This window comes from Bicyclus anynana, chromosome 20 (assembly GCF_947172395.1).
Source record: "Bicyclus anynana chromosome 20, ilBicAnyn1.1, whole genome shotgun sequence".
Taxonomy (NCBI): domain Eukaryota; kingdom Metazoa; phylum Arthropoda; class Insecta; order Lepidoptera; family Nymphalidae; genus Bicyclus; species Bicyclus anynana.
In genome coordinates, this window is record NC_069102.1 from 12,923,621 (window position 1) to 12,948,410 (window position 24,790).

General features: G+C 34.3%; 2 protein-coding genes across 3 annotated transcripts in view; one reads left to right on the forward strand and one right to left on the reverse strand.

The window, feature by feature from the left end:
• LOC112047669 (phospholipid phosphatase 2) overlaps positions 1–2,670 on the forward strand; it is a 38,550-nt gene extending 35,880 nt beyond the window's left edge. For both annotated transcript variants that reach the window (XM_024084861.2, XM_024084862.2), the window contains exon 7: positions 1,102–2,670. In XM_024084861.2, coding sequence (XP_023940629.1) covers positions 1,102–1,230 — 129 coding nt within the window. In that variant the 3' untranslated portion in view covers positions 1,231–2,670. The remainder of the gene's footprint in view (positions 1–1,101) is intronic.
• Positions 2,671–12,891: 10,221 nt separating this feature from the next.
• Positions 12,892–13,494, reverse strand: LOC128199248 (uncharacterized). The gene has a single exon (XM_052887965.1). It carries the CDS (start codon positions 13,492–13,494, stop codon positions 12,892–12,894), a length of 603 nt encoding a protein of 200 aa, XP_052743925.1.
• Between the last annotated feature and the right edge of the window lie 11,296 nt (positions 13,495–24,790).

Below are 24,790 nucleotides of genomic sequence, written 5' to 3' on the forward strand. Positions count from 1 at the left end.
AAGTTGTGAGGGGTGATAGTGGGGAAGAATAACCGAATGTCTGCAAATATATAAATAGAGTCTCAAATGAAAGCGCGCTGAAAGAGAATATTGATGACTTGATCGAGAGTGTAATTAAATTTCACGACCTTCGGGGGTTTTTCAAAATTTTAAATTTTATGTTATGAGTTGAAGTAAATTGTTTATAGCCCCCGATGCAAAAATGACGGTGTGTTTGATATGTCTCTGTGTGGGTGTGTGTGTGTGTGTGTGTTTGCGTCTGTTTATAAATCGTTACTCCTGAACGAATGAATCGATTTTGATTTTAGTTTTAAGATGCAATAGCAAACCATTGCCACCATAGCAAAATTCGGGGGGCTATTTGGGTTTTTATGAAATATGTAATTATTGATAAAAATATTTACCGCCTTTACAGTAAACTGTTGTGAGTAGAAAAGGCAGTAATGCTTGAGACGGCGCAACTTTTAAGGGCTTTTATTTTACTACCCACTATAGGGCCAGGGGCCATCTTTGTTTATGAAGGGATATTATACGTTCATAATGTCGGTATTGATTGGTGAAAGAATTTTTAAATCAGTACAATTGTTTCGGAGCCTATAAGCTACAAACAAACAAAAAAAATCTCTTTACAACATAATATAAGTGAGATTTAAAGTAAACTGTAATGAAATTGTACAGAGCCTTGTGTTTGCATTTAAGTAAATAATGTAACAGACATTTTTTGTTAGAGGTTAAAATAGTGTTTACTAGAAGCGTAAAGGCAATTAAACGGACCAGTTATTTAACTTGCAGTTAGTTAGTTAACGAAGTAAACTAACAAAGTGGACCTAATCAAATCCCGCATTGTGGCAGAGTAAACGTGTGGCAATTAACAGAGCTATGTACAGAATAAGTAATTTAGGATACAAGTTTGCTAAGGTCATTGGCCTTGTGAAAAATATTTATTGACTAGCAGAGTTCACATTCTTGTGGGAATACGGAGAAAAATAGGGCATTAGTCCAGCGGGGATCGGACCACCACCTCTCGGTGATGAGTCCGACCCCTCTACCACTGAACTAATAGGGTTTCTATTTGTTCTGATTGTTGTTTGTTTGTTCCAGGTGTTGGTTCTATGCAACAACTTCAAGCGAAGACCTCATAAAGCTCTGGAGAGTAATCCAATGACTGACAGCCAGCACACTGTTCGGACTTTAGTGTTTGACGCGCCACAACCGTCTTCGCCTTTATAGTGTTCTGCATAGATAACCTAACTTTGTTCTGGATATCCGTGAACTAACTGTTTTATTGAAATGAGTGAACTTTCTCTGTTCTCGATATCCGGGTGTTGCATTATTAAAGTCAGTCAACCCTCTCTGTTCTGGATATCCAGGCACTGTTCGATTTAAGTCAGTCAACCGTCTCTGTTCTGGATATCCGGGAACTGTATTATTTAAGTCAGTCAACCCTGTCTGCTACGGATGTCCGGGTACTGCTTTATTTAAGTCAGTCAACCCTCTCTGTTCTGGATATCCGAGTACCTACTGTTTTATTTAAGTCAGTTAACCGTCACTGTTCTGGATATACGGGTACTGTTTTTATTTAAGTCAGTTAACCATATATGTTCTGTATATTCGGGCACTGTTTTATATTAATCAGTCAACCCTCTCTGTTCTGGATATATTCGGGTACTGTTTTATTTGAGTCAGTCAATCCTCTCTGTTCTGGATATCCGAGTACCTACTGTTTTATTTAAGTCAGTCAACCGTCTCTGTTCTGGATATACGGGTACTGTTTTATATAAGTAAGTCATTATTCGGCATTATTGATACAATTGGAAGTATTAAAACTATAGGTAAGTTGATAAATTTGAATTGACATAAAATGTGAATAGGTAGATTTTTTGTAGAAATTTATGTTGTAGATATTTTGGTTTTTATTTACCAATATATTATATTTAAAAATGAATATACTTATGTTAGTATCTAAAACAGAAAACAGCTTGATGAATTTGAAACATCATTCCTTTTTATTTCGACTGTGACTACAGGAGAGGTTAAAAAAAATATAGGGAATAGCCAGCAGAAACTCGAAAAATCCCATAATATTGTAGACCGTAATGTTCCCGTTCCTGTGGGAATACGGGAATAATAAATAAAGCTTTCTATTGGTAAAAGAATTTACATAATCTGCTTACTAGATCCAAAGATTACCCCTACAACCTCACAATCTTTATCTCTTTATAATTGGAGATTAAACGAACTTACCTGAAGTGAAGTTCTATGTTGAATAAACGAGTCGTCTTTTCTGAAGATGTTCTTTATATTTTAGTAAATAGTATAGTAATACACAATCGCATATTTTACTTGCGTACATTCATAGACAATCAGTGCGTTTAAGTTGTGGGTATACTAGTAGGTCAAAAAATATATTATAATTTATTCGTGCCTTTTTTATTGAAGTTATTATAAAGTATTTTTTGTCAAAAATTAATCTGTGATTTTATTGTATAAAGACATTATTAATATAGCTAGAATTAAAATAATAAATCGATTAAATTATGTGTTTAAGATTAAGTTATTAAAGTTTTTGAGTATTGTTTTAAGTTGTATACATTTTTTGTAATGTTAGGTAGACTATTTAAAATTTACATACATACTTATTTTTTTTTTAATTATAATATATACACAGGATTTGTTTACATTTATTTTTATTAGTTTTTATCATTCGAAATAACCTTGAAATTTTTTTTTAAATATTTTTCAAAGAATCAAGAATATTGTATCGACACCACCATCCAAACCAGTTTAGTAACTTTGAGAAAATCTAAACACTAAAGCTAATGCTAAATAGTAAACTTTAAAAAGTAGTTTTTAGTTAGTACCATAGAACTGTTGTTTAGTGTAACTAAACAAGTTAAGTACCTACCAACTAAAGTTTACTCTGACCTAACTCTAAAGTCTATTTTCTTTTAATATAAATTCGATTTACCCCAAAAAAACAACATATCACAAGTGACAAATGGAACTTTCGGAAATTTTGCTATTATATTCGTATAAATAACTATGTAGTTACAGAAATTAAACAACTTTCAAATCTAAATTACGGAAATTAAATTCTTTTTTCAAAAACTGAAGAATAACATATTTCTTATTTTCATTCAACATCATAATTTCCAATTATGCAATTCGTTTGTTAGTGTGTAATATTTTTACACTTTCTGTGTGTTCGTCTGTGTGTCGTCCCAGGTACGGAGTTCTCAAAACTAACAATCATCATCATCATTATCAACCCATATTCGGCTCACTGCTGAGCTCGAGTCTCCTCTCAGAATGAGAGAACAAAACTAACAATGACAGAAGCGATTTCCAGAGTATTATTATTTCCGTGGTACCTACATTACTTGCGTACATACATAAGGCTCGAATGTAATAGTACATTATGCTGAAAATTACAACCCAGGCGATATTGCAAGCTCGAGCCTTAGCTCGAGCTATAATAGTAAGGAAGCAGAAGCTGTAATTATCAAAGCGCACGTATGCCATACGACGTTTTATAACACAATTGCGAGGAAACACACTTTGAACACACTTTCTGAAAATTTATTTGCATCTTTGTTTTCCTTAGGATGACATTTTGATACGCATTTTTGCATGGATAGCGAAGTGCGTGCGTTTTTTTTAGGCAAATGCACCAAAAACAGCCAATAATAAACTAAATTAATATTTTTGTTAGCGATAAATGGTTGATATTTATTGTCAAAATTATTAAAATTAAAGAGTTAAATGTTTTAATATTATATTTCATCTCACAAAGTTAATTTTATTAATATAATGTTGAGCTTTTTTCTTACATAAAAACTCTTTGCGAAGATTTAGGAAAGTACCGTTCGTTTTAAGACGGATGATAGAGGTTTTATATTACATTATTACGGCACATGTGCATTTTACTTTACTTTACGAGCAAATGTGTTATAAAATCTTTTGTTTGAAGTCGGTTTAAAAAACACTGTATGGTCCAAAGGGCAACAATTGAGAATAATAGCCACATCGCTCGCCGTTGCCTCATCGTCGTTTATGTTGTTGTGTAAATAAGGATGCAGGGTCCGGGATCGATTCCCGTGTGATGCAAGACGTGATGTACGACCAATTTACTATAATGGTGAGACGTGGTTGACGTACCAATTCTGATAATGTTAAGTCGATTTTGATTGTACTGGCGAACAATGATTTGTATGTGTGATTGTTAACCCCAGATAATAACAGTTATTTAAGGTGGCCAACAGGCAAATTCACTAACTGGATTTACAAGACGGAGGTCCTGGGTTCGAATCCCGGCTGGGCCGACTGAGAATTGAATTGGACCAGGTCTGGCTGGTGGGACGCTTCGTCCGTGGCTAGTTACCACCCTACCGGCAAAGATGTACCGCTAAGTGATTTAGCGTTTCGGTACGATGCCGTGTAGAAACCGAAAGGGGTGTGAATTTCATCCTCCTCCTAACAAGTTTCGCTTTCGTCTTAGATTGCATTATCACTTACCATCAGGTGAGATTGTAGTCAAGGGCTAACTTATAAAGAATAAAAAAAAGGATATTAGTTGACATATACGAAACTAGCGGACGTTCGTCTGCCCTTAGACCTCCCTAATCCGGCCCTCTTGCAAAATCCGTCATCTACTAATTGTAAACTACTTCCTTGCCAAATTTCATCTTTGTACGTCAAATAGTTTTCGAGATTTCGAGATGAAAAACCTTTCACATTTATATATTGCTAGCGGACGCCCGCGACTTCGTCCGCGTGAAACTCGATGTAAACATTCAACCCTTCTCTAACCCTACCCTACGTTACCCCTACCTTATGTTTACTTTAAAAGGTTGTAAATAAAGACAATATTAGTCATTTTATAAAATCTAAAACTTTGACAGTTTCTACCATATTAATAGGCCAGTTGACACTTTTTAAAACGGTCAAAAATCGTTTATTATCGTTCTACTAGATTAAAAAAATATCACATTTTTTCGAGGCATGAATACATCCAAACATAAGTTAGTGACTCACACAGTCACAGAAGGAGCTAAGCTAATTTCACTCGCTGATAACACGCACACAAGTATCATAGCGTAGCAATGCGTCAAGGGCTCCCATTTCGGGGTACATAAAATGGCTTACAAATCCAGCTACACACTATCTACGTGTTATAAATCTATGATTGGAACCAATTTGCGTGCGTCTAATACTAGGAATCTTGTAATTCTAGTGACGTAAGCACTAACCCTAAAGTTAACCGAGGGTTATCTAGTGTTTGATGTGCCGTCACTCAGCCATATCTAACGTGAGCCTACTGACCGACAATACAAGACAACTGGAATGTAGTTAATAAATGTTGTAAATATTTATCTCAGAATACAGTAAAACACATTTGTATGTTTAAGTTTTTTAGTTCCGACAGTTATTATGCTAAAGTCAAAGCTAAAATTCATTTATTTCAAACCATAAGGTTATGATTCAAAACATTTGTTAAGACAACTTATTAACAAATGAAACTGTAACCAAAATAAGACCCTAGAATGGCAGAGAATGACCTTGAGTGGAGTCACGCACTTGTGAACGTTGTGTGTAGGGTTAAAGGATCCTTTGACTCTTAACAAACACTCCCCTTTTCCACTCAAGTCAGTGACTCTCCCCGCCTATACCAAGTACACACAAAGAATTACACAATTACTCCTATTGATCGTAGCGTGATGAAAAGTATACTATATTGCATTATTGGCATCAGTATCGATCAATAATCACCCCCTGATAGTAAGTAATTTAGAAATATATTTCATGTACAGACTCTACATAGACAGACTCTATACAGATTTATTATAAGTAGGTATAGATTATGTTACTGGATAAAGATGTAGCTTTCTATTATTAGAAGAATTTTCAAAACCGGTTCAGTAGATGCACCTCCACTCTTAAATCACCAAATCACTTTCTCGTTCCTAGAAGATTAGTCCTGCAAGGGGCCATTAAAAATACGATAATGAAGAGGGAATCGAACCTAGAACCATACAGCATACAATCTGTCATGTTTATCGTGCTCGTCAATTGAGTAATACGTCGCAACCTCCGCTGCGGCGACGATAAGCATGGTTTTATTGTGATTTATGACCATTCGTGTGTTCCCCTCTATACTGTAAATAGAGACGACAGGTGCCTTTTTCTACTAGCTACCCGCCCTGACTTTACTCGGGTAGCAGAACAATGCAGAAAATGATGGTTTACTTTACTTCCTAAATACAAACATCTCATATTACGGTATTGTAAAGAGGCAGTAATTGAAATATCGTTCGTTATCAACCCATATTCGGCTCACTGCTGAGCCCGAGTCTCCTCTCAGAATGAGAGGGGTTAGGTTAATAGTCCACCACGCTGGCCCAATGCGGTTTGGCAGACTTCACACACACAGAGAATTGAGAAAAATCTCTGGTAAGCAGGTTTCCTCACGATGTTTTCCTTTACCGTTTGAGACACGTGATATTTAATTTCTTAAAATGCACACAACTGAAAAGTTGGAGGTGCATGCCCCGGACCGGATTCTCACCTACACCATACAATGTAGCCCAGAGGTCATATCCACTGGGCTATCACGGCTCGCGACAATGACATTTATTATTATTATTATAGCTTTATTTTCACTGAACAGTTTTACATAATATGTTAATAATAAATTTTAAAATATTTCTGTTCAAATCAAAATCAAAAATCATTTATTTCAAGTAGGCTCAGTTTACAAGCACTTTTGACACGTCAGTTGACTATTTGTAAAGATTCTACCACCGGTTCGGAAGGCAGGTCCTGCTGAGAAGATACCGGCAAGAAACTCAACAGTTGCTCTTTTGAAAAAGTCATACAGTATTATAATTTACAATTGATAACAATTACTGTTTACATTTCTTATAGTTTTACTTCCTGTGTGAAGGTGGAAGCTGATCCAACGGCCTCCAAGCATCTTTATCATTAAGGAACTCATCAATGTTGTAGTACCCTCGACTAAGTAAATGTTTTTTAACACATTGCTTAAAGCACATTGGCAGGTCCATCATAGTCTTGGGGATCTTATTATAGAAGAGTACACCCAAACCTACAAAGGATTTTTTTACTCTTTGGAGACGATATGCAGAAATAACTAACTTATGCCCGTGTCTAGTAAGACGTGGGTTTAGATCTCCTTTTCGTTTGTACAAATTAATATTTTGTCTCACATATACTATACTGTTATATATATATTGACAGGCTACTGTTAGTATACCTATTTCTTTAAACTTTTGACGAAGGGACTCGCGTGATTTTAATTGATATATTGCTCGAATTGCTCTTTTTTGAAGTACAAATATAGATTGAATATCGGCCCTTGCCTTGCCCCACAATAAAATACCGTAAGACATTACGCTGTTATTTAGTTATGTGGCCTCCTATTGGTAAAATAAAGCCTCCTCCATCTTTTTCCATTTTTCCCTATCTTTGGCATTATGCATCCAGTTTTTTCCTGCTATTTTTATTATGTCATCAACCCATCTTTTTTTCTGTCTTCCTACATTTTTTTTATATCCATCTCTTATCTTTATATCTTGACAAATGTCCTGCCCAGTTCCATTTTTGTTTTAAACTGAAAAGAAGCGATAATCGGATATCTACAATGATATTTACGTACAATATAATTACATACCACGAGACACGTGCATTGTGAGCATGGTGGGGAAACCCTATGAGTAACCGTAACCCTATGCACTTTGTCACGTCACGTGAAGTCACGTGAATTACTAATTTTTTTTTATTCTTTACAACTTAGCCCTTGACTACAATCTCATCTGATGGTAAGTGATGATGCAATCTAAGATGAAAGCGGACTAACTTGTTAGGAAAATGAAAATCCACAACCCTTTCGGTTTCTACACGACACCGTACCGGAACGCTAAATCACTTGGCGGTACGTCTTTGGCGTAGGGTGGTAACTGTCCACGGCCGAAGCCTTCCGCCAGCCAGACCTGGACCAATTAAGAAAACCTCAGTCGGTCCAGCCGGGGATCGAACCCAGGACCTCTGTCTTGAAAATCCACCGCGCATACCACTGCGCCACGGAGGCCGTCTTACAGTTTACAATAAAAATTAAGTAACAAATAAATAATTGTGTAACTTAGCTTGGCAACTACATAACACTCAAGATGTTCCGCGCGGGCCGGGGTGCGTGTAGCGATGAATGAAAAACCCACGACTGATGCACGTCACTTCTCCGCTCGCACGATTTCACACCCGCGCAGTCTTTCCCCCTGTCGCTTAATACGGGTATCTTTTTAACCCCCGACGCAAAAAGAGGGGTTATAAGTTTGACATGTCTGTCTGTGGCGCCATAGCTAACAAACGGATGAAGTGATTTGAATTTAGTTTTTTTTGTATTAAAGGTAATTTATGGGTGAGTGTTCTTAGACATGTTTGGTGAAAATCGGTTGAGCCGTTTAAAAGTTATGGGTGTTTAAAGTGGGGGGGGGGGGGGGGTTTACAAACGAATGTCTTCAAATATACTCGAGTGGGGTCTCAAATGAAAGCGTAGTTTTATTCTAGTTAATTTCATGACCTTTTTGCAAAATTTTCATGTTCAATGTTATTAATTATGTCCAGTACTTTTCAAATAAAATAAAGTCAGTTCTGATAGTTATATTTTAAACAGAAAATACCTTACCTCACCTTATTAGCCGATATACTTCCACTGCTGGACATAGGCCTCTTGCATGGACCTCTAAGCACAACGATCTCGGGCCGCCAGCATCCAGCGGCTCCCTGCAACCTGCTTGATTCTCGGACCTCCTAGTGGGGGGGTCGACCAACACTGCGCTTTTCGATGCGGGGTCTCCATTTCAGCACCTTGGAACCCCAACGTCCATCGGCTCTTCAAAGTATGTGGCCTGCTCATAGCCACTTCAGCTTCGTGACTCGCTGAGCTAAGTCAGTGACTTTGGTTCGTATGCTGATCTCCTCGTTCCTGATTCGATATAGCTCGCTCCATCGCCCGCTGCGTGACTTTGAGCCTTCTAATAAGGCCCATAGTCAGCGACCAAGACTCGGATCCGTATGTCATCACTGGTCACACGCACTGATCGAAGACTTTCGTTTTCAAGCACTGAGGAATTTTGGTAATTTGCCATAATGACTACATCGTTGGCAAACGGTAGTTGAGTGATGTACTCAACACATCAAACACCATTGATGTTGATGCCAAATCCGTCCAGAAGCTTAAAGACATCTTCCAATGCAGCAATGGTAAATAGCTTCGGGGAGATTACATCTCCCTGCCGCACTCCTCGTTGCAATTGGATTGGCCTCGTAGTCTGATCCTGTATACGGACTGACATGGTGACATGGTGGTGTAAACAAAAAAAAATTTACTTAATTTAAAAGACAAACATAATTAATTATATGCTTCCATCGTCACATGTAATTTATCTGTCTGTGATTCTTATAACAAAATAATATAAAAAGCAGCAATAAATTGTGAGAGCCCAGATGTTCGGCGCAAGGTCGTCGACCCCGCGACCCCTGCTGCTTGCGCTAAAATAATCATCGCGAAATTACACTAATTAGCTATGTGGGGCACTTTCATTTGCGCCGACGCGAGTGCGATGTAGCTTGACGTCAAATGCATCTGCGTATACCATTTTTTTCCTTATATGGCAAAAAAGGTAAACAAAGATCCGTCGTCACGACATTCACATATTTCTCACAAACCGTCCGTTTAAACTAAATCATTTATATACACATCACTTCATTTAACGCGCACACCGCGAATTACATAAAAACTGCTTGTAATTAACTATTATATCACATTTATTTCACTAAAAACGAAATCACAACAAGTTTTATTTCTACAGATTAACGAAAATGTTGCGAATTTGACATTTCGTAATGCTAGATTGTCTATGAATTGAAGAGACGGGAAAGATACATGAAATTATAACTTGTCGATAATTATGTACATATTTTTTAATTTTAATATTTGTGTCCTTTGTGGCTTATAAATAAAATAAATGTGTATCTTTATTAACACAGCACCAAAGAATATATTATACTCCATGGAGAAGAAGTAAATCTACATACATGAAAACGTTGGACATAGCAGCGACATTATTTCCGCATACGAATATTTTTTCATAAAGTCAGTGGCAATTTTAAATGGAGATTTTTGATTTTAAAATAGTTGAAGGACCTAATTGAGAAAAAACAAATAATGATTTAAAAAAATACAACCGACTTCAAAATATTAACGTACCCACGAAATTAAAAAAGGGAAAAATAATATCATTATATTTTCTGCCAAGCCAGTGTATTCAATCTATTAATTCAAGGTGTACCCTATCGTAAAGATTTTTGTTTCTCAGACATTATTTTTGTCTGTCATGTGTTTTTTTCAGTAACGACTTAAGTCAACATCAGACGGGCTTGGCAGCGACTTCAAAATGATCAATAAGTAGAAAATATAATAATGCTATCTTTCCCTTTTTAGTTTCGTGGGTACGTTAACATTTTGAAGTCGGTTGTATTTTTTCATTTTTTTTTTTATATTTTTAATATACCTAATAAATAAATCAATCCATATGAAATTCAACCTAAAATCCACCCATCTGAAAGTCGGAATTTTCGGTTAGTTATATTATTGTTAGTCATACACTACTCAGCAATCAGCAATAATATAACAACCAAACAACAAATAAATAACAAGACTAACAATTGCAAACGAAACAAATAAGTAATGATGATATGGAACAAACATTGACACGACCTCACTGTGAGCATGGAAGCGACAATGTGGCACTTTTTGCTCGCAGTTAACTCATCCTAAACCGAGCTTAACCGATCGCGGCGCGAGTGCTCCCGAATGTTTGTAATTATATAGCACGATCAAAAATTATTAAAAAACCGATAAACCGATTCTTCAATCACTTGCAAAATTTTTAAATTAAGAATAAAGAAAACAATACACAAATACGACTTGAATATTATGATTGCTGGATCAGAAAAATAAATAAAAGATTTGAAATACTAATGGAAAAAAATTTATTACTTTTGTTTCGCAACATGGTGAGATTTTTATTTTTCTGGTCAGAGTTATTAGGATATTATATAAAGAAGTTTGAGAGATAGTGATGTACAAGGGGCCGAAACTTTAGTACAAAGATTTTTGAATATATGACATTATGCGGTAATAAATTTAGTAGGTTCTAGAGCTAGAAAAATGTTACGAATTATAATTAGAGACAGACAGTAAGTGTACATTAATTCCAATTATGTTCTACATAGTCATTTGGACTAGTGGTGTATAACCAAGGTAAAAAAAGAAAGAAATAATAATCTTTAATTCAATAGAAAAATATTTTTGTCGCTTTTTTGTTTTTCTCAATTGTTTTCTTCAACAATTTAAAAATTAAAAATTTCCATTATAAATTGCCACTGACTTTATTTCAAAAATATTCGTATGCGGAAATAATGTCGCTACTATATCCAACAAAATGAAATGAAATGTTAATGTTTTTTAACTTTTGTAACTTATGTATCTTTTATTATTATTATTATTATTACTATATCCAACATTTTCATGTATTTCATGATTCACTTCTTCTCCTTGGAGTATATATTCTTAAAATTATATTTAATTTCCTAAAATGCACACAACTGAAAAGTTGGAAAACGAAACGAATATGGAACGTATTCGTTTTTTAAGATGACGTATAGCAACGGATATTTTAGTTTGGTTATTTCAGATATAACGATACCTACTTGATATCGTTACGATGCCCGCGGTAAACTTCTCAACCCTACTGATTGTCTTTGGTTCATAGTCAGCCATTATTGTTGTTTAAAATTGACATCTAAGAAAATTTCAAGTATAGTATGAAACGTTAAAGCTCATCACTCACTATTACGTCTCGGACACGTATCGAATACATACCTGGCCGTTTGCCAGTAACGTTTTACATCACTTCGAATATCCGAGAGCGGGTGGACATTTTAAGTAGACATCTGAGTCGACTTATCAACTTGCCCTATACTTTTTCAATGCTACAACCTCTTAAATCCGTAGCGATTTCATAACGTTTCGATATTTCGTACACTGAGGGCTAAGGAGCTTATCGCAGGATTGTTTGGTTAGCAATTTTCCATTTCATTTACTCAATAACACAGACAGTTTATGACTGCATTAAATAGCAGAGGGCTGAGAGCGCTGCCCTGATGGACACCAACAGTGATATCAAAGGATTTAGACAATCCCGCTGGGCTTCTCACGCACGTTTTGACATTGTTGTACATTTCTTTAACAAGTCTTACATAAAGTTCAGGGACACCATGAGCTCTTAAAGCTTGCCATATTATCGCCCTGGGTACGCGATCAAACGCCTTTTCCAGGTCGATAAACACTAGCCATAGATTTTGCTTATTCTCGCGAGCTTTTTCCATAACTAATCTGACAGCATGAATAGCATCAGTGGTCCCCTTTCCAGCAGTAAAGCCAAATTGATTTTCGGTTAGGAGGATATGACTGGTGAGGCGCTCACTGAGAACTCTTTCCCAGATCTTAAGGGTATGTGATGTTAATTTGATTCCCCGGTAATTTCCGCAGTCACAAACATCGCCTTTGTTTTTATAGAAAGGAACTAAAATACTATTTCTCCAAGTATCTGGCATTTCTTCACTGGATAAGATGTTATTAAATAATTTAGTAAGCCATACCTCTCCATCAGCTTTTAGTGTTTTCCATATTTCAGTCGGTATTTCATCTGGACCACTTGCTTTATGGTTTTTCATTTTGCGTATCGCATTTTTGACCTCAGCCGATGTGATTTTATTGATGGGTCCTAGCGTCATTGGTTCCTTTGTTTCTTACTGTCGCGGGAATTCATCATTTAACAGATGATTGTAGTATTCAAGCCATCTATCACATATATCCTTATCATTTGTAAGCAATACCCCTTCGCGATTTTTAACATACTTGGTGGTTTGAAAATCTTTTGAGCTATTGTGCCTTTGTCTTGCTAATTTATACATTTCAGTGTCAGTTGCTAGTTCTAGGCGTGCATAAAGGTCCTGCTCTGCTTTATCTCTTTCAATAGCCACTGTTCTTCTGGCTGCTTTCTTGGCCACCTTGTAGTCCTCTCTGTCTTTGCCTGAACATGTTTTTTGCCAGATTTTGAATCGACGTTTCTTTTCAGCCACTGTTTCATTGGTTTGGTTGTTCCACCATTTTATATCTTTTTTGTTATTTAAAGCTCCTTTACTGATTCCTAATAGATTTTTGGCGTTACTAACACAGAAATTTTCAAACTTTGACCAGGTGGTATTCGGTGTCTCACAGTCACAATGGTTGTCACAGAAATAGCTCCTAATATTGTCTATAAGTTTACTTCCTTTATCACTGGGGAGGTTGTACCATTTTATTTTGGTAATTCTAGCCTTCTTTTGTTTAATAGGTGTTCTAAGTTTCATGGCTGCAAGCAATAGTCTATGCTGTGATGTTAGAGGTTCGCCAGGAATTACCTTACAGTCCTTTATTTGCCTGAGATTACGCTTATCTATTAAAATATAATCTATTTGGGTTTGTGCATTTCCACTTTTGTAAGTGATGAGATGTTCGTCTTTCTTTTTGAAAAATGTATTTACTATAGCTAGGTTATGCGCGGCTGCAAATTCTAGAATTGTAGTTCCCTCATTGTTATGGAAATGCATTTTTTTTTAATTATCAAACCCAAACTACTAAATGAATTCAAATGAAACTTGGCATAATGTGAGCAAATACTACGAAGGACAGGTCATGTTGCGAAAATAATCCTTTGAGACTTGGTTTAACTAAAAGAAACATTAAAGTTGAGCTTTCTAGGTATAATACCGTCCAAATAGATTACAAAAAGATTACTTTACATAATAGAAGAAATAAAAACATATTTTTGTTTTGTAATTTTTATTAAAGATAAAGTTTATGCCACGTACTCTAAATCAAATCCAAGTGAAGGAAATTTAAAAATTTAAAACAACACTAATTGTTTAATATTGTATACACACTCAAACAGGAAATTTTATTTAGCAGATGCAAACTGTACGACAACTATGACATAAGTGATACAGAGGTTGATGAAGCTGAGCAGGAGCCCGACACCCATCGGCATGATGCGACACAGCTTGTACTGACACGGACGGAGCTCCATGTACTGCAGAGCGCGTTGGAGTTTCACACGAAGAGCTTCATCTAAAATATAAGTGTTAAAAATCCATTAGGGGAAGTCCAATATGATGATCGTATCAGCAGTAGGCTTAAAGTCCGTGACATTGGAAATAAATTTAAGGAAACAAGTCACTATTTGGATAGTTGTTTTCGAATTCATTTCAGATGTACATGAAACGCGTACATCATAAGCTCATACTATTATCCAACAATAGATCTTTTTACTTAAACTATGGCAACAACACTATTGATCAATACACGCTCCAAGCTTAAACAAATTATGAACGTGATTACAATATAACTGACCGTGGCAGTTTCCCTCAGTAAATTACCAATTTTCCAACATTTCGTATATTGAGCATATTATTGTACATTATTATAATAGTTACATGTAAAAACAACGTAATTTAAAACAACGATTGTAATAATTAAATATCTTTTACCATTATCCAATAGTAATTGCTTGAATAAAATATCTTTAATACTGTCTACCTCATTCTTGATCATTTCGAATAAAATCATAGGAACAGTTCCCAGATAAATCATGCAGAACAATATAAATACGGACCAAAAAGTTGATTCAGACCATATTGTATTCTGAAATAAAAGAAAAAGCCGTAATGCATGCCTACAATCGAAGATATTATGTAAATTAATAAAAATCTCACTGTTTTTAAAATCAGCGTCATAGACTCTCGCATAAAGAGAACTGCCTTTGCGAAGTACACAATAACAGTAAAAAATAACTGGAAAGTTGAAAACAATTGATAAATAGTAAATACATATGTAGATCCAAACTTTATCAAAATTTTTCAAGTGAATAGGTATTAAGATATTTACCCATATTTCTAGTTCGAAATCCATATTTTCAACATGTTGTAGCAAACGATCATAGACATTAAGACATGTCTTAATATTTTTGATTCTATGATTGATCCTATCTTTACCAATAACATTAACGAAGACATATTTGTATTCGAAAGCCTTCCTGACACTCCTCATACAATGGAGAAGAACATCAAAGAACAATACATTGTAGATGTAGTTTAGAGTTACGGAAAACAATTGAGGGAAGGTTATTAAGAATGCTACTAAGTAACTTAACTGCTTATTATAATAAGCAAAAGCATAAGTGCGAATAAATAACACGATTAATAAAGCTCCATAAAGCTTGTAACATAGTGATATGGATTTCATATTCAAAAACTTTTCACACATTGCGATAAGTGACATTACCCTATTGATATTTTTGTTCTTTAACAACAAACAATTGAAACAATTGAAAATGTATTCTATATTATAAACTAAAAACGCTACCACAGTACAGTGTGTTTCAACACTAAATATAGTGCCCAAGAGTATAGCGTAAATAAGACAATAACACCAAAACAAAAATTTAAGAATTTTGGATTTGCCCATGTAACAATAATGACCAAATATCAGACAGATGAACATAAAACATTTGACAGAAGTTTTAAATTCAGACACCAACATTTTGTTGTATTGCGTTTTAACTATAAAGCACTAGTGGCAGTCGAACCATAAAAAGTCAATGTGATTACTAATATTAAATTTCTTATCAATTCATTAAAGTTAGTAGGTGTGTAGGTAGTGTAATTTATAAAATGTTCGAAGGCTTCATCGTTATCTTTGTGAGTGTACTAAATCCATTAGTATTGTTACGTACTAGGGTTCGAGGATATGGAATTAAACACCTGATGACTCGTATGAGACTTTATTTCACTCCTTAATCCGAGTATCAATACACATTTCCAAACGTAAGCAATTCGTTGTCAAAAATCGTAGCCGATTTCACTATTGTTCACTTGTATCGCTCGTATCGCTTAATGTTACTTTGCTGATCTCCGTAAGTTACATTATTGGAGTTTTAGGAAATCCTTCCTAAAACTTTCCTTAATTTTTTTTTGTAAATATGATATAGCATATAGCACGCAGGGATAGTGCAACTTCCCAACAGTGAAAGAATTTTTCCAATCGGTTCAGTAGTTTCGAAACCCATTCATTACATACAAACACACAAACACACAAACAAACAATCAAATCATTCATCTTTATCAATCTTTAGTATAGAAGTATAGATAAAAATTTTAATAAAAAAAATTTAACCGACTTCAAAAACATAAAACATACCGACTAAACTAAAAAGCGAAGAATAACATCGTACTAAGTTCTATATTATATCATATTATGTTCTTACTGATGATCAGTTTGAAGGCGGTGCTAGCTCGATGATGTATTAATTCATGCCCTGTAAGAATATCATAAAGATTTAGAATTTTCAGATAGTGAAAAAAATTAAAAATCCAAAAAAAAAAAAATTTACCTTGGGATTTTTCAAAACTATTTCTATAAAAAGTGATGTATCTACTATATGATGTATTTTATTCATTAATCGGGCAAAACGAACGAACAAATAAAACATCTGTTTATAATTTTAATTTGCAACAGTATTTATCTAACTGACAAAAATCTTAAATCTATAACACACAATCCACAAATAAAATGCTGCATCACACACACAGAAGAAATTTTATTTAGCAGATGCAAACTGTACGACAACTATGACATAAGTGATGCAGAGGTTGATGAAGCTGAGCAGGAGCCCGACACCCATCGGCATGATGCGACACAGCTTGTACTGACACGGACGGAGCTCCATGTACTGCAGAGCGCGTTGGAGTTCCACCTGAAGAGTTTCATCTAAAACGAAAATCTCCTTCAATGTTTTTAAAAACAAGGTACACGACCATTTTGTACTTAATAATAATAATAATTAATTAAATAAATTGTCTTAGGTTTAGTTTATTACTTTTCTTCTCTTTCTATTTGTTATAAATAATTTAGAATAAGTTTAAATATATTGTCAACTTTAATTTAATTTTGTATGTAATTTTACCTAGTAATCTAATTTAATAATTGTATTCAATGAATTTGTTTTCCTTTTATGCTAATGTTTTATAATAGTATACTTTTTTATTAACTTTGACATAATATAATATTATTATAAGCTTGACATATAATTATTATGAAAGTGTTGACATGAAATTATATAAAATGTTATGTGCGCCTAGCGTTAGTATACATATCAGATTTTTTGTGGCATATTGTATTGTTTTTAATGGTTAATATGTGTATTGTTGGCGTGCTTTAAATAAATAAATAAATAAATAAATGAAAAACCTTAATATCAAGTACAAAAACTCAGACTCACGGAGATGAAAACGCTATGGTGGATGTTTAACGGCACATAGTCCACCACGCTGGCCCAATGCGGATTATAATAATTAGCAGACTACACACACCTGGAGAATAAGAAAATTCTCAGGTATACAGGCTTATCACGATGTTTTCCTTCGCCGTTTGAGACACGTGATATTTAATTTCTTAAAATACACATAACTGAAAAGTTGGAGGTGCATGCCCGGACCGGATTCGAACCTTCGAATCGAAGGCAGAGGTCATTTCCACTGGGCTATCACGATTCTTATACTCTTATAAAAATATCATACCATTGTCGAGCAGTGATTGCTTGTATAAAATCTCCTTAATGTTGTCCACTTCATTTTTGATTATTTCGAATAGAACCATAGGTACAGATGCGAGAAAAATCATGTAAAACAATGCAAGAAAGAACCAAAAAGTTTCTTCAGACCATATTATATTCTGCAATTGGAGAAAACATTGTAATAATAAAATGTCAACAATAAAAAAAATATGTAAATTGTTAAAGTACTCACTGTTTTTAAAATATGCGCCATTGATAATCGTGTAAAGTGAACTGACTTCACGAAGCTTATCATAACATTAAAAAATAACTGGAAAAAAATAAAAAAAATGTAAATACATTAATAAATCCAAATTAAAGTTACTTTTTCATAAACTTTTTAATATAGACATATCATATATCATGTCATATACATATCATTTTACCCATATTTCTCTCTCCAAATCCATATTTTCAACATGTTGCAACAAATTATCATAGACAATTAGACATGTCTTAATATTTTTGATTCTATGTTTGATCCTCTCTTTACCAATTAAATTGACGAAGACATATTTGTATTCAAAAGCCTTCCTAACACTCCTCATACAATAGAAAAGAACATCAAAGAACAAGAGTTTGTAAATGTAGATCAGAGTTGTAGAAGTAAGGAGCAAGAAGCCGACGAAAAATGTTGCGAGTAATGAATTTAATCCCTGATTAAATTTAATATAACTGTAAATGCGAATCATACAAAAGATTAGCATTACTGCATACAGCTTGTAAGACAGTGATATGGTTTTCATATTCAAAGAGTTTTTACACACAGCGATAAGAGACATTATCCTATCAAAATCTTTGCTCTGAAATAATAAAGCACTGAAACAATTGAAAAAGAATTCTACTAAATAAAATAAGAAGACTTCCAAAGTGATGACGGTTTTCATCCAAGAGATAGTACAGAAGAGTAACGCGTAAATGAGACAATAAGACCATGATAACAATTTAAAGATTTTGGATTTGCCCGTATAATAACGACGACCGAATATTAGACAGATGAACGAAAAAAATTTAACAGCAGTTTCAAAAGTAGATAGCAACATTTTGCTGCAGTGCTTTCAAATATGCGTCACTTGTGTGATTGTAAGGCAACCATATTATTATGCTACTTATTCATATTGTATTCCTTATCAGGCACAATGCTAGTACCTATTTCATTAAAGCTAATTACATGGACTTTGAAATGTAAGTGTTCAATTCATTAATAACATTGTTCTATGTATTTCGATTAAATATTAATAAAGCACATACTAATTCATCAAAGCTTTAGATTATTGTAAATTGATTTCTGATTATAACTTATGCTAACAAATTATGATAAGTATGCAAAATATAGCATACTGCAAAATGTTAGAATAAGCTATGGTAACAATGTAGTAGTAAAAAAAAGTCCAAATTAATTTACCATTAGGCTTACTTTAGAAACACTTTCGAAACGTCAGGTAATAGATAATGATCAGGTTATAAGATAATGGTGATAATAATTAGTCGAAATCTTAAAATAAAGTTACGATAGTTCCAAACGAACCTAGACCTGAGAAGAGCCTACAACAAACTTAGACAGGTTTTCTCTTTTTTTTTAGTTTATCACCATTTAACAATAGGTATATAAGTAGCCAGTCATATAGTGCATTTTATATCTAAGTTTTCTTATCGTTTATATAATCATTAACACAATATTACGACTTTTCTATAAGCTTGCGCTTACAAGGCGCTTCTAATATCGTTTTAAAGTGAACTAGTTTGCTCCATTAATTAAAACATTTAGGAAATTAAAACATATTTTTGTTTTACAATTTTTAATCAAGTTCAAGTTTACTTACATTAATTTGTAAGTCGCATACTTACAATTAGGTCAAGCAAAAGAAGTCTAAAAAATTATAACAACACCACTTATTTAATAATACACACACAAACAAGAAATTTTATTTAGCAGATGCAAACTGTACGACAACTATGACATAAGTGATACAGAGGTTGATGAAGCTGAGCAGGAGCCCGACACCCATCGGCATGATGCGACACAGCTTGTACTGACACGGACGGAGCTCCATGTACTGCAGAGCTCGTTGGAGTTCCACACGAAGAGCTTCATCTATAAGATAAGTGTTTATTAACAACAACTCCGATTTGAAGTTGAAAGTTGTTTTCAATTTTCCTTACGAAAAGTATCATCTAAAACGTAAATCTAATCATATAAATGCGAAGGGTCACTCATTCGAAATCTCGACTATCGCTTTTTTATGCAAATGGGCACGCGCTTGACCATGGTATAGCTAACCTGATGGTAAGTGTAGATACAGTCTAAGAAGGGACACACTTGCCTAAAAGGTGCCTCTATTCACTCTTGTTTTGAAGATACCCAAGTTATAAGTTTCAGGAAAAACAGACCTGGTTCTCAAGTCTGTTGGTTGTTGTGGGTATTCCAAACTTTAGCTGTGCGTAAGAGAAAAGAAGAAGCAAAGCGTTTTGTACGAGTCCTAGGGATCTACAATATAGGGATGAAAACAAATGATGCAAATGAGGTATGACGTCGAATAGCTTGATATAGGTACATAAGACAAAATTCGGTAGTCCTCTAAGAACGAATTTTTTGGCAGGACCGGATCAAGAAGGTCTAAGGGTAGATGAAGGCGCGAGAGACCTAGTTAGCGCGGCTAGTGTTTAATATGAACAATTTCGAGTCAAAGATATGACATGCTACGGTGAATCATGATTGACACACACACACACTTCCATAGATAATATGTGTGTGGATTATGATCCATGATTACACTATTGAAATTCACCACATGTGCATTCTACATCATTTTGTGTGCACATTTATGTTGAAGTTCAATATAATGATCATGAAAGTCAATATATTAATCGCATCAGCAGTGGACTCAATGTCCGTGATCTTGGACATTACTTAGGAAACCTGTCACTCTTCAGATAATTGTTTTCGAAATCACTTCATATCTGTCTAAGAGATTCGGTTTCATAATAAGCCATACTTTTGGTCCGACGGTTGATCGTTTTTTTCGAGGTATGGCAAGATCGTTTTGTTCGATACACGCTTTCAACTGATACAAACTATGAACGTGTATTACAGGCCTATTGGCCTATAATTGACTGTTTCGGCAGAATTTCTCACGATAAAGCTATCTTCAAAACTTTCGGATCGCCCATTTTGAAATAGAGATGATACACCGTACAAATATTATAACAGGTATGTAACAACGTAATAATGTAATAAAATTATATGTTTTACCATTATCCAGTAGTAATTGCTTGAATAAAATATCTTTAATACTGTCCACCTCATTCTTGATCATTTCAAATAAGATCATAGGCAAAGTTCCTAGATAAATCATGCAGAACAGTATGTTTATGGACCAAAAAGTTGCTTCACTCCATATTGTATTCTGGAATAAATTAAAAATTGTAACACATGTCTCAAATTGAAATATGTTGTTAAATTAATTAAAATCTCACTGTTTTTAAAATCAGCGTCATTGACCCTCGCATAAAGACAACTGCCTTCGCGAAGTACATAATAACAGTGAAAAATAACTGAAAAGTTGAAAACAATAGATAAGTACGCAATATATCTAAAATTAAGTTACTTTGTGAAACTATTTAATTATGTTTTACCCATATTTGTTTCACGAAATCCATATTTTCAATATGCTGTAGCAAACGATCATAGACAGTTAGACATGTTTTAATATTCATGATTCTATGTTTGATCCTCTCTTTACCAATAACATTAACGAACATATATTTGTATTCGAAACCCTTCCTAACACTCCTCATGCAATGGAGAAGAACATCAAAGAACAAAAGGTTATGGGCGTAGTTTAGAATTACGGAAATCATTTGAGGGAAAACAATTAACAATGCCACGAAGTAACTTAAATTCTCATTATAATAAATAAAAGCGTAAGTGCAACTAAATGAAACACCTAATAATCCTCCATATAGCTTGTAAGATAGTGATATAGATTTCATATTCAAAACAAATTCACACATTGTGATAAGAGACATTATGATATTGTAATCTTTGCTGTGGAAGAACAAAGTAGTGAAACAGTTGAAAATGTATTCTATATTATAAACTATAAATACTACTACGGTACAGTCAGTTACTATCCAAAATATAGTACACAAGAATATAGCGTAAATAAGACAATAGGACCAAAACAAAAATTTAAGAAATCTGGATTTGCCTGAGTAACAATAATGACCAAACATCAGACAGATGAACAAAAAACATTTGATTAACGTATTAAAATCGGACACTAGCATTTTGCTGTAGCGTTTAAACTATAAAGCAATTGTGGTGTTCAAATAGTTATAAAATGTCAATGTTATTACAGATATTATTCTTTATCATTTCATTAAAGTTATTACTTGTCATTTTTAAATGAGACCTTCGATGCTAACTTTGTAATGTATTCAATCCATTAATAATATTTTCTAGTAAGTATCTATATAATGTTAAGTCTAAACTAATATTATTAAACTAAAGAGTTTATTTGTTTGTTTTGTTGAACGCAAAAATCTAAATTTGCTACTACTACTTAGCCATTTTCACAACTCCCGAAAAACAATCCAGGTAATTTCATTATTGAGCTTATCTGACTGGTGTGCGAGTAATAGTAGGGGTTAGGGGTAGTGTAGGAAATGAATAGGAGTGGTGTAGCGGTATTTTAGGGTATGGTTAGGGTAGGGTAGGCGTCGGGGTTGGGAAGAAGTAAGTCAAAGCAAAGCTTGAACGGGTCTGCTAGTTTTATTGTAAGCGGCTAAACTGTGTCCAATAGTGTAAGAGAAAGATATAATTCACAAATTTGAAAAAAGATTTTGCTGGTTGGTTGCTTTATGTACTCATATAAATACTAATGTTGCATTTATAGTAATATTTTAGTAGATAACCAAAGAATAAAAATTACCTATTGCAGAATTTATCACCTGAGCAACAAGTAAGAACCCTTGCAAGAAGTGAATCTTAATCTGTTATCAGAGAGTCATGACAATGCTGTTTCCCAAAATGGAATACAAGTAAGTAAAATAATTTATTACGGGTATAATTGTATTTTAATAATGATTTATTATTTGGAATCTATAGCCATTGGTCTATTTATTTGGTTGGCATTTAGGTAGACTCGACATAATTAAAGACTTATTAAATTTATTTTTTTATTAAGATCTAGATTTGCGACTAACTACCTCTGGCCAAGTGGCTGGTCTCAAGTCCAGGGTTATCCTAAAATAATAATTACCTATGAAAAGGAAAAGCTGATTAAGCATTGGACAAAGTTCCAGGCAAAAATTAATAAACTATGTTAATATTGTTGTTTATAGTAACGATAATTATTTTGTTTTTTCCAGGATGTAATGGTTTCATCTACTTATCAGTCAGTCAGTACACCAAACGTACAAATAGTAACGGCTGGTTCAATTAACGTTTTGGCTCGAATTGTCAAAAACATATTTAAAAACTAAATTTTTCTTGTAATAACGTCTCAAAAACATATGAAAAAAAAATTTTATCTAGTAGAACGATAATCAAATATTTAAGACCATTTATAAAAAAAAACTGTCATCTACGGCGGTTTCTGTTTCTGTTCTGTTCGCCGATAGCTTATTGATTGCTTACACAACGATACTATCCAATGGGGTGAAGTCAAAGCGAAGGTTGACTGGGTCCGCCGTCCGTACAGTATACTGCAGTATATTACAGTACTAGCGGACGCCCAGTTTTTCACAAATACCACGGAAACCATGGATTTTTCCAGGATGAAAAGTTCCATTCCAAATTTCAACCAAATCGCTTCAGTAGTAACGGCGTTAAAGAGTAATAAACATCCAAACAAACCTACATTCATACAAACTTTCGCGTTTATAATATTAGCAGGATTACTTCAAATCAGAAAATTAGATCGCTCTAGATATAGAGGAAATAAAAACAAATTTATGTTTTGTATTTTTTGACGACCTCCGTGGCGCAGTGGTATGCGCGGTGGATTTACAAGACGTACGATCCTGATGAAGATCCTGGGTTTGATCCCCGGCTGGGCAGACTGAGATTTTGTTAATTTGTCCAGGTCTGGCTGGTGGGAGGCTTTGGCCGTGGCTAGTTAGTTAGTTGCCTACCGGCAAAGACGTACTGCCAAGCAATTTAGCGTTCCGGTACGATGCCGTATAGAAACCGAAAGGGGTGTGGATTTTCATCCTCCTCCTAACAAGTTAGCCCGCTTCCATCTTAGACTGCATCATCACTTACCATTAGGTGAGATTGTAGTCAAGGGCTAACTTGTAAAGAATAAAAAAAAAATATTAGTTTCAGGTTTTGTCGCCTATATGTATACAATTAAGTGCAAGTGAAGGAAATTTAAAAAAGTATAATTACACTGTTATATAATAATGAATGCACTGGTACAGTTCCTAAACAAATCATGTAGAAAAATGTGAAAATAGACAAGACAGTTCAAGACAGTTCAAGGTCCAGACCATATATTGTGAAAACAAAGCAACAAATTTAAAATACTGCTTAAAATGTCTATACCTAATCAGAATTCGTTATAAATTAACAAAATACTCACTGCTCTCAAAATCAACACCATTGATCTTCGCATAAAGAGAACCGCCGCGAAGTATATTGGAACAACAATAAATAACTAAAAAGAAAACAATTTGTTATGCTTTTAGTTTGCTACTAAAGAAGATCTAAAGTTAAGTTTCTTTAAAACTCTACACAATACAGTTATACTATGTCAAGATAATTTACCAATTCTCTGGGCGACCACCAGTCAACAATTTAGCGTCCACTTGTTGACTGGTCCCACTAATTTTGCCACTTCTTTATGTGTCTCTACCTATATTTCTTTCCTCTGGTAGTTTTTATCCATAGATGCCCTTTTGTGAGCCAGTGAGCCTTGTGGTCCGAAGACACTTGTATTAAGAGTTTTTTTTTTATTGTTTTCAAGTTAGCCCTTGACTACAATCTCACCTGA

What these genes read in the sequence shown, in the direction of transcription:
- LOC128199248 (XM_052887965.1), bottom strand. Translation starts at nt 13,494, where the DNA reads ATGAAACTTAGAACACCTATTAAACAAAAGAAGGCTAGAATTACCAAA.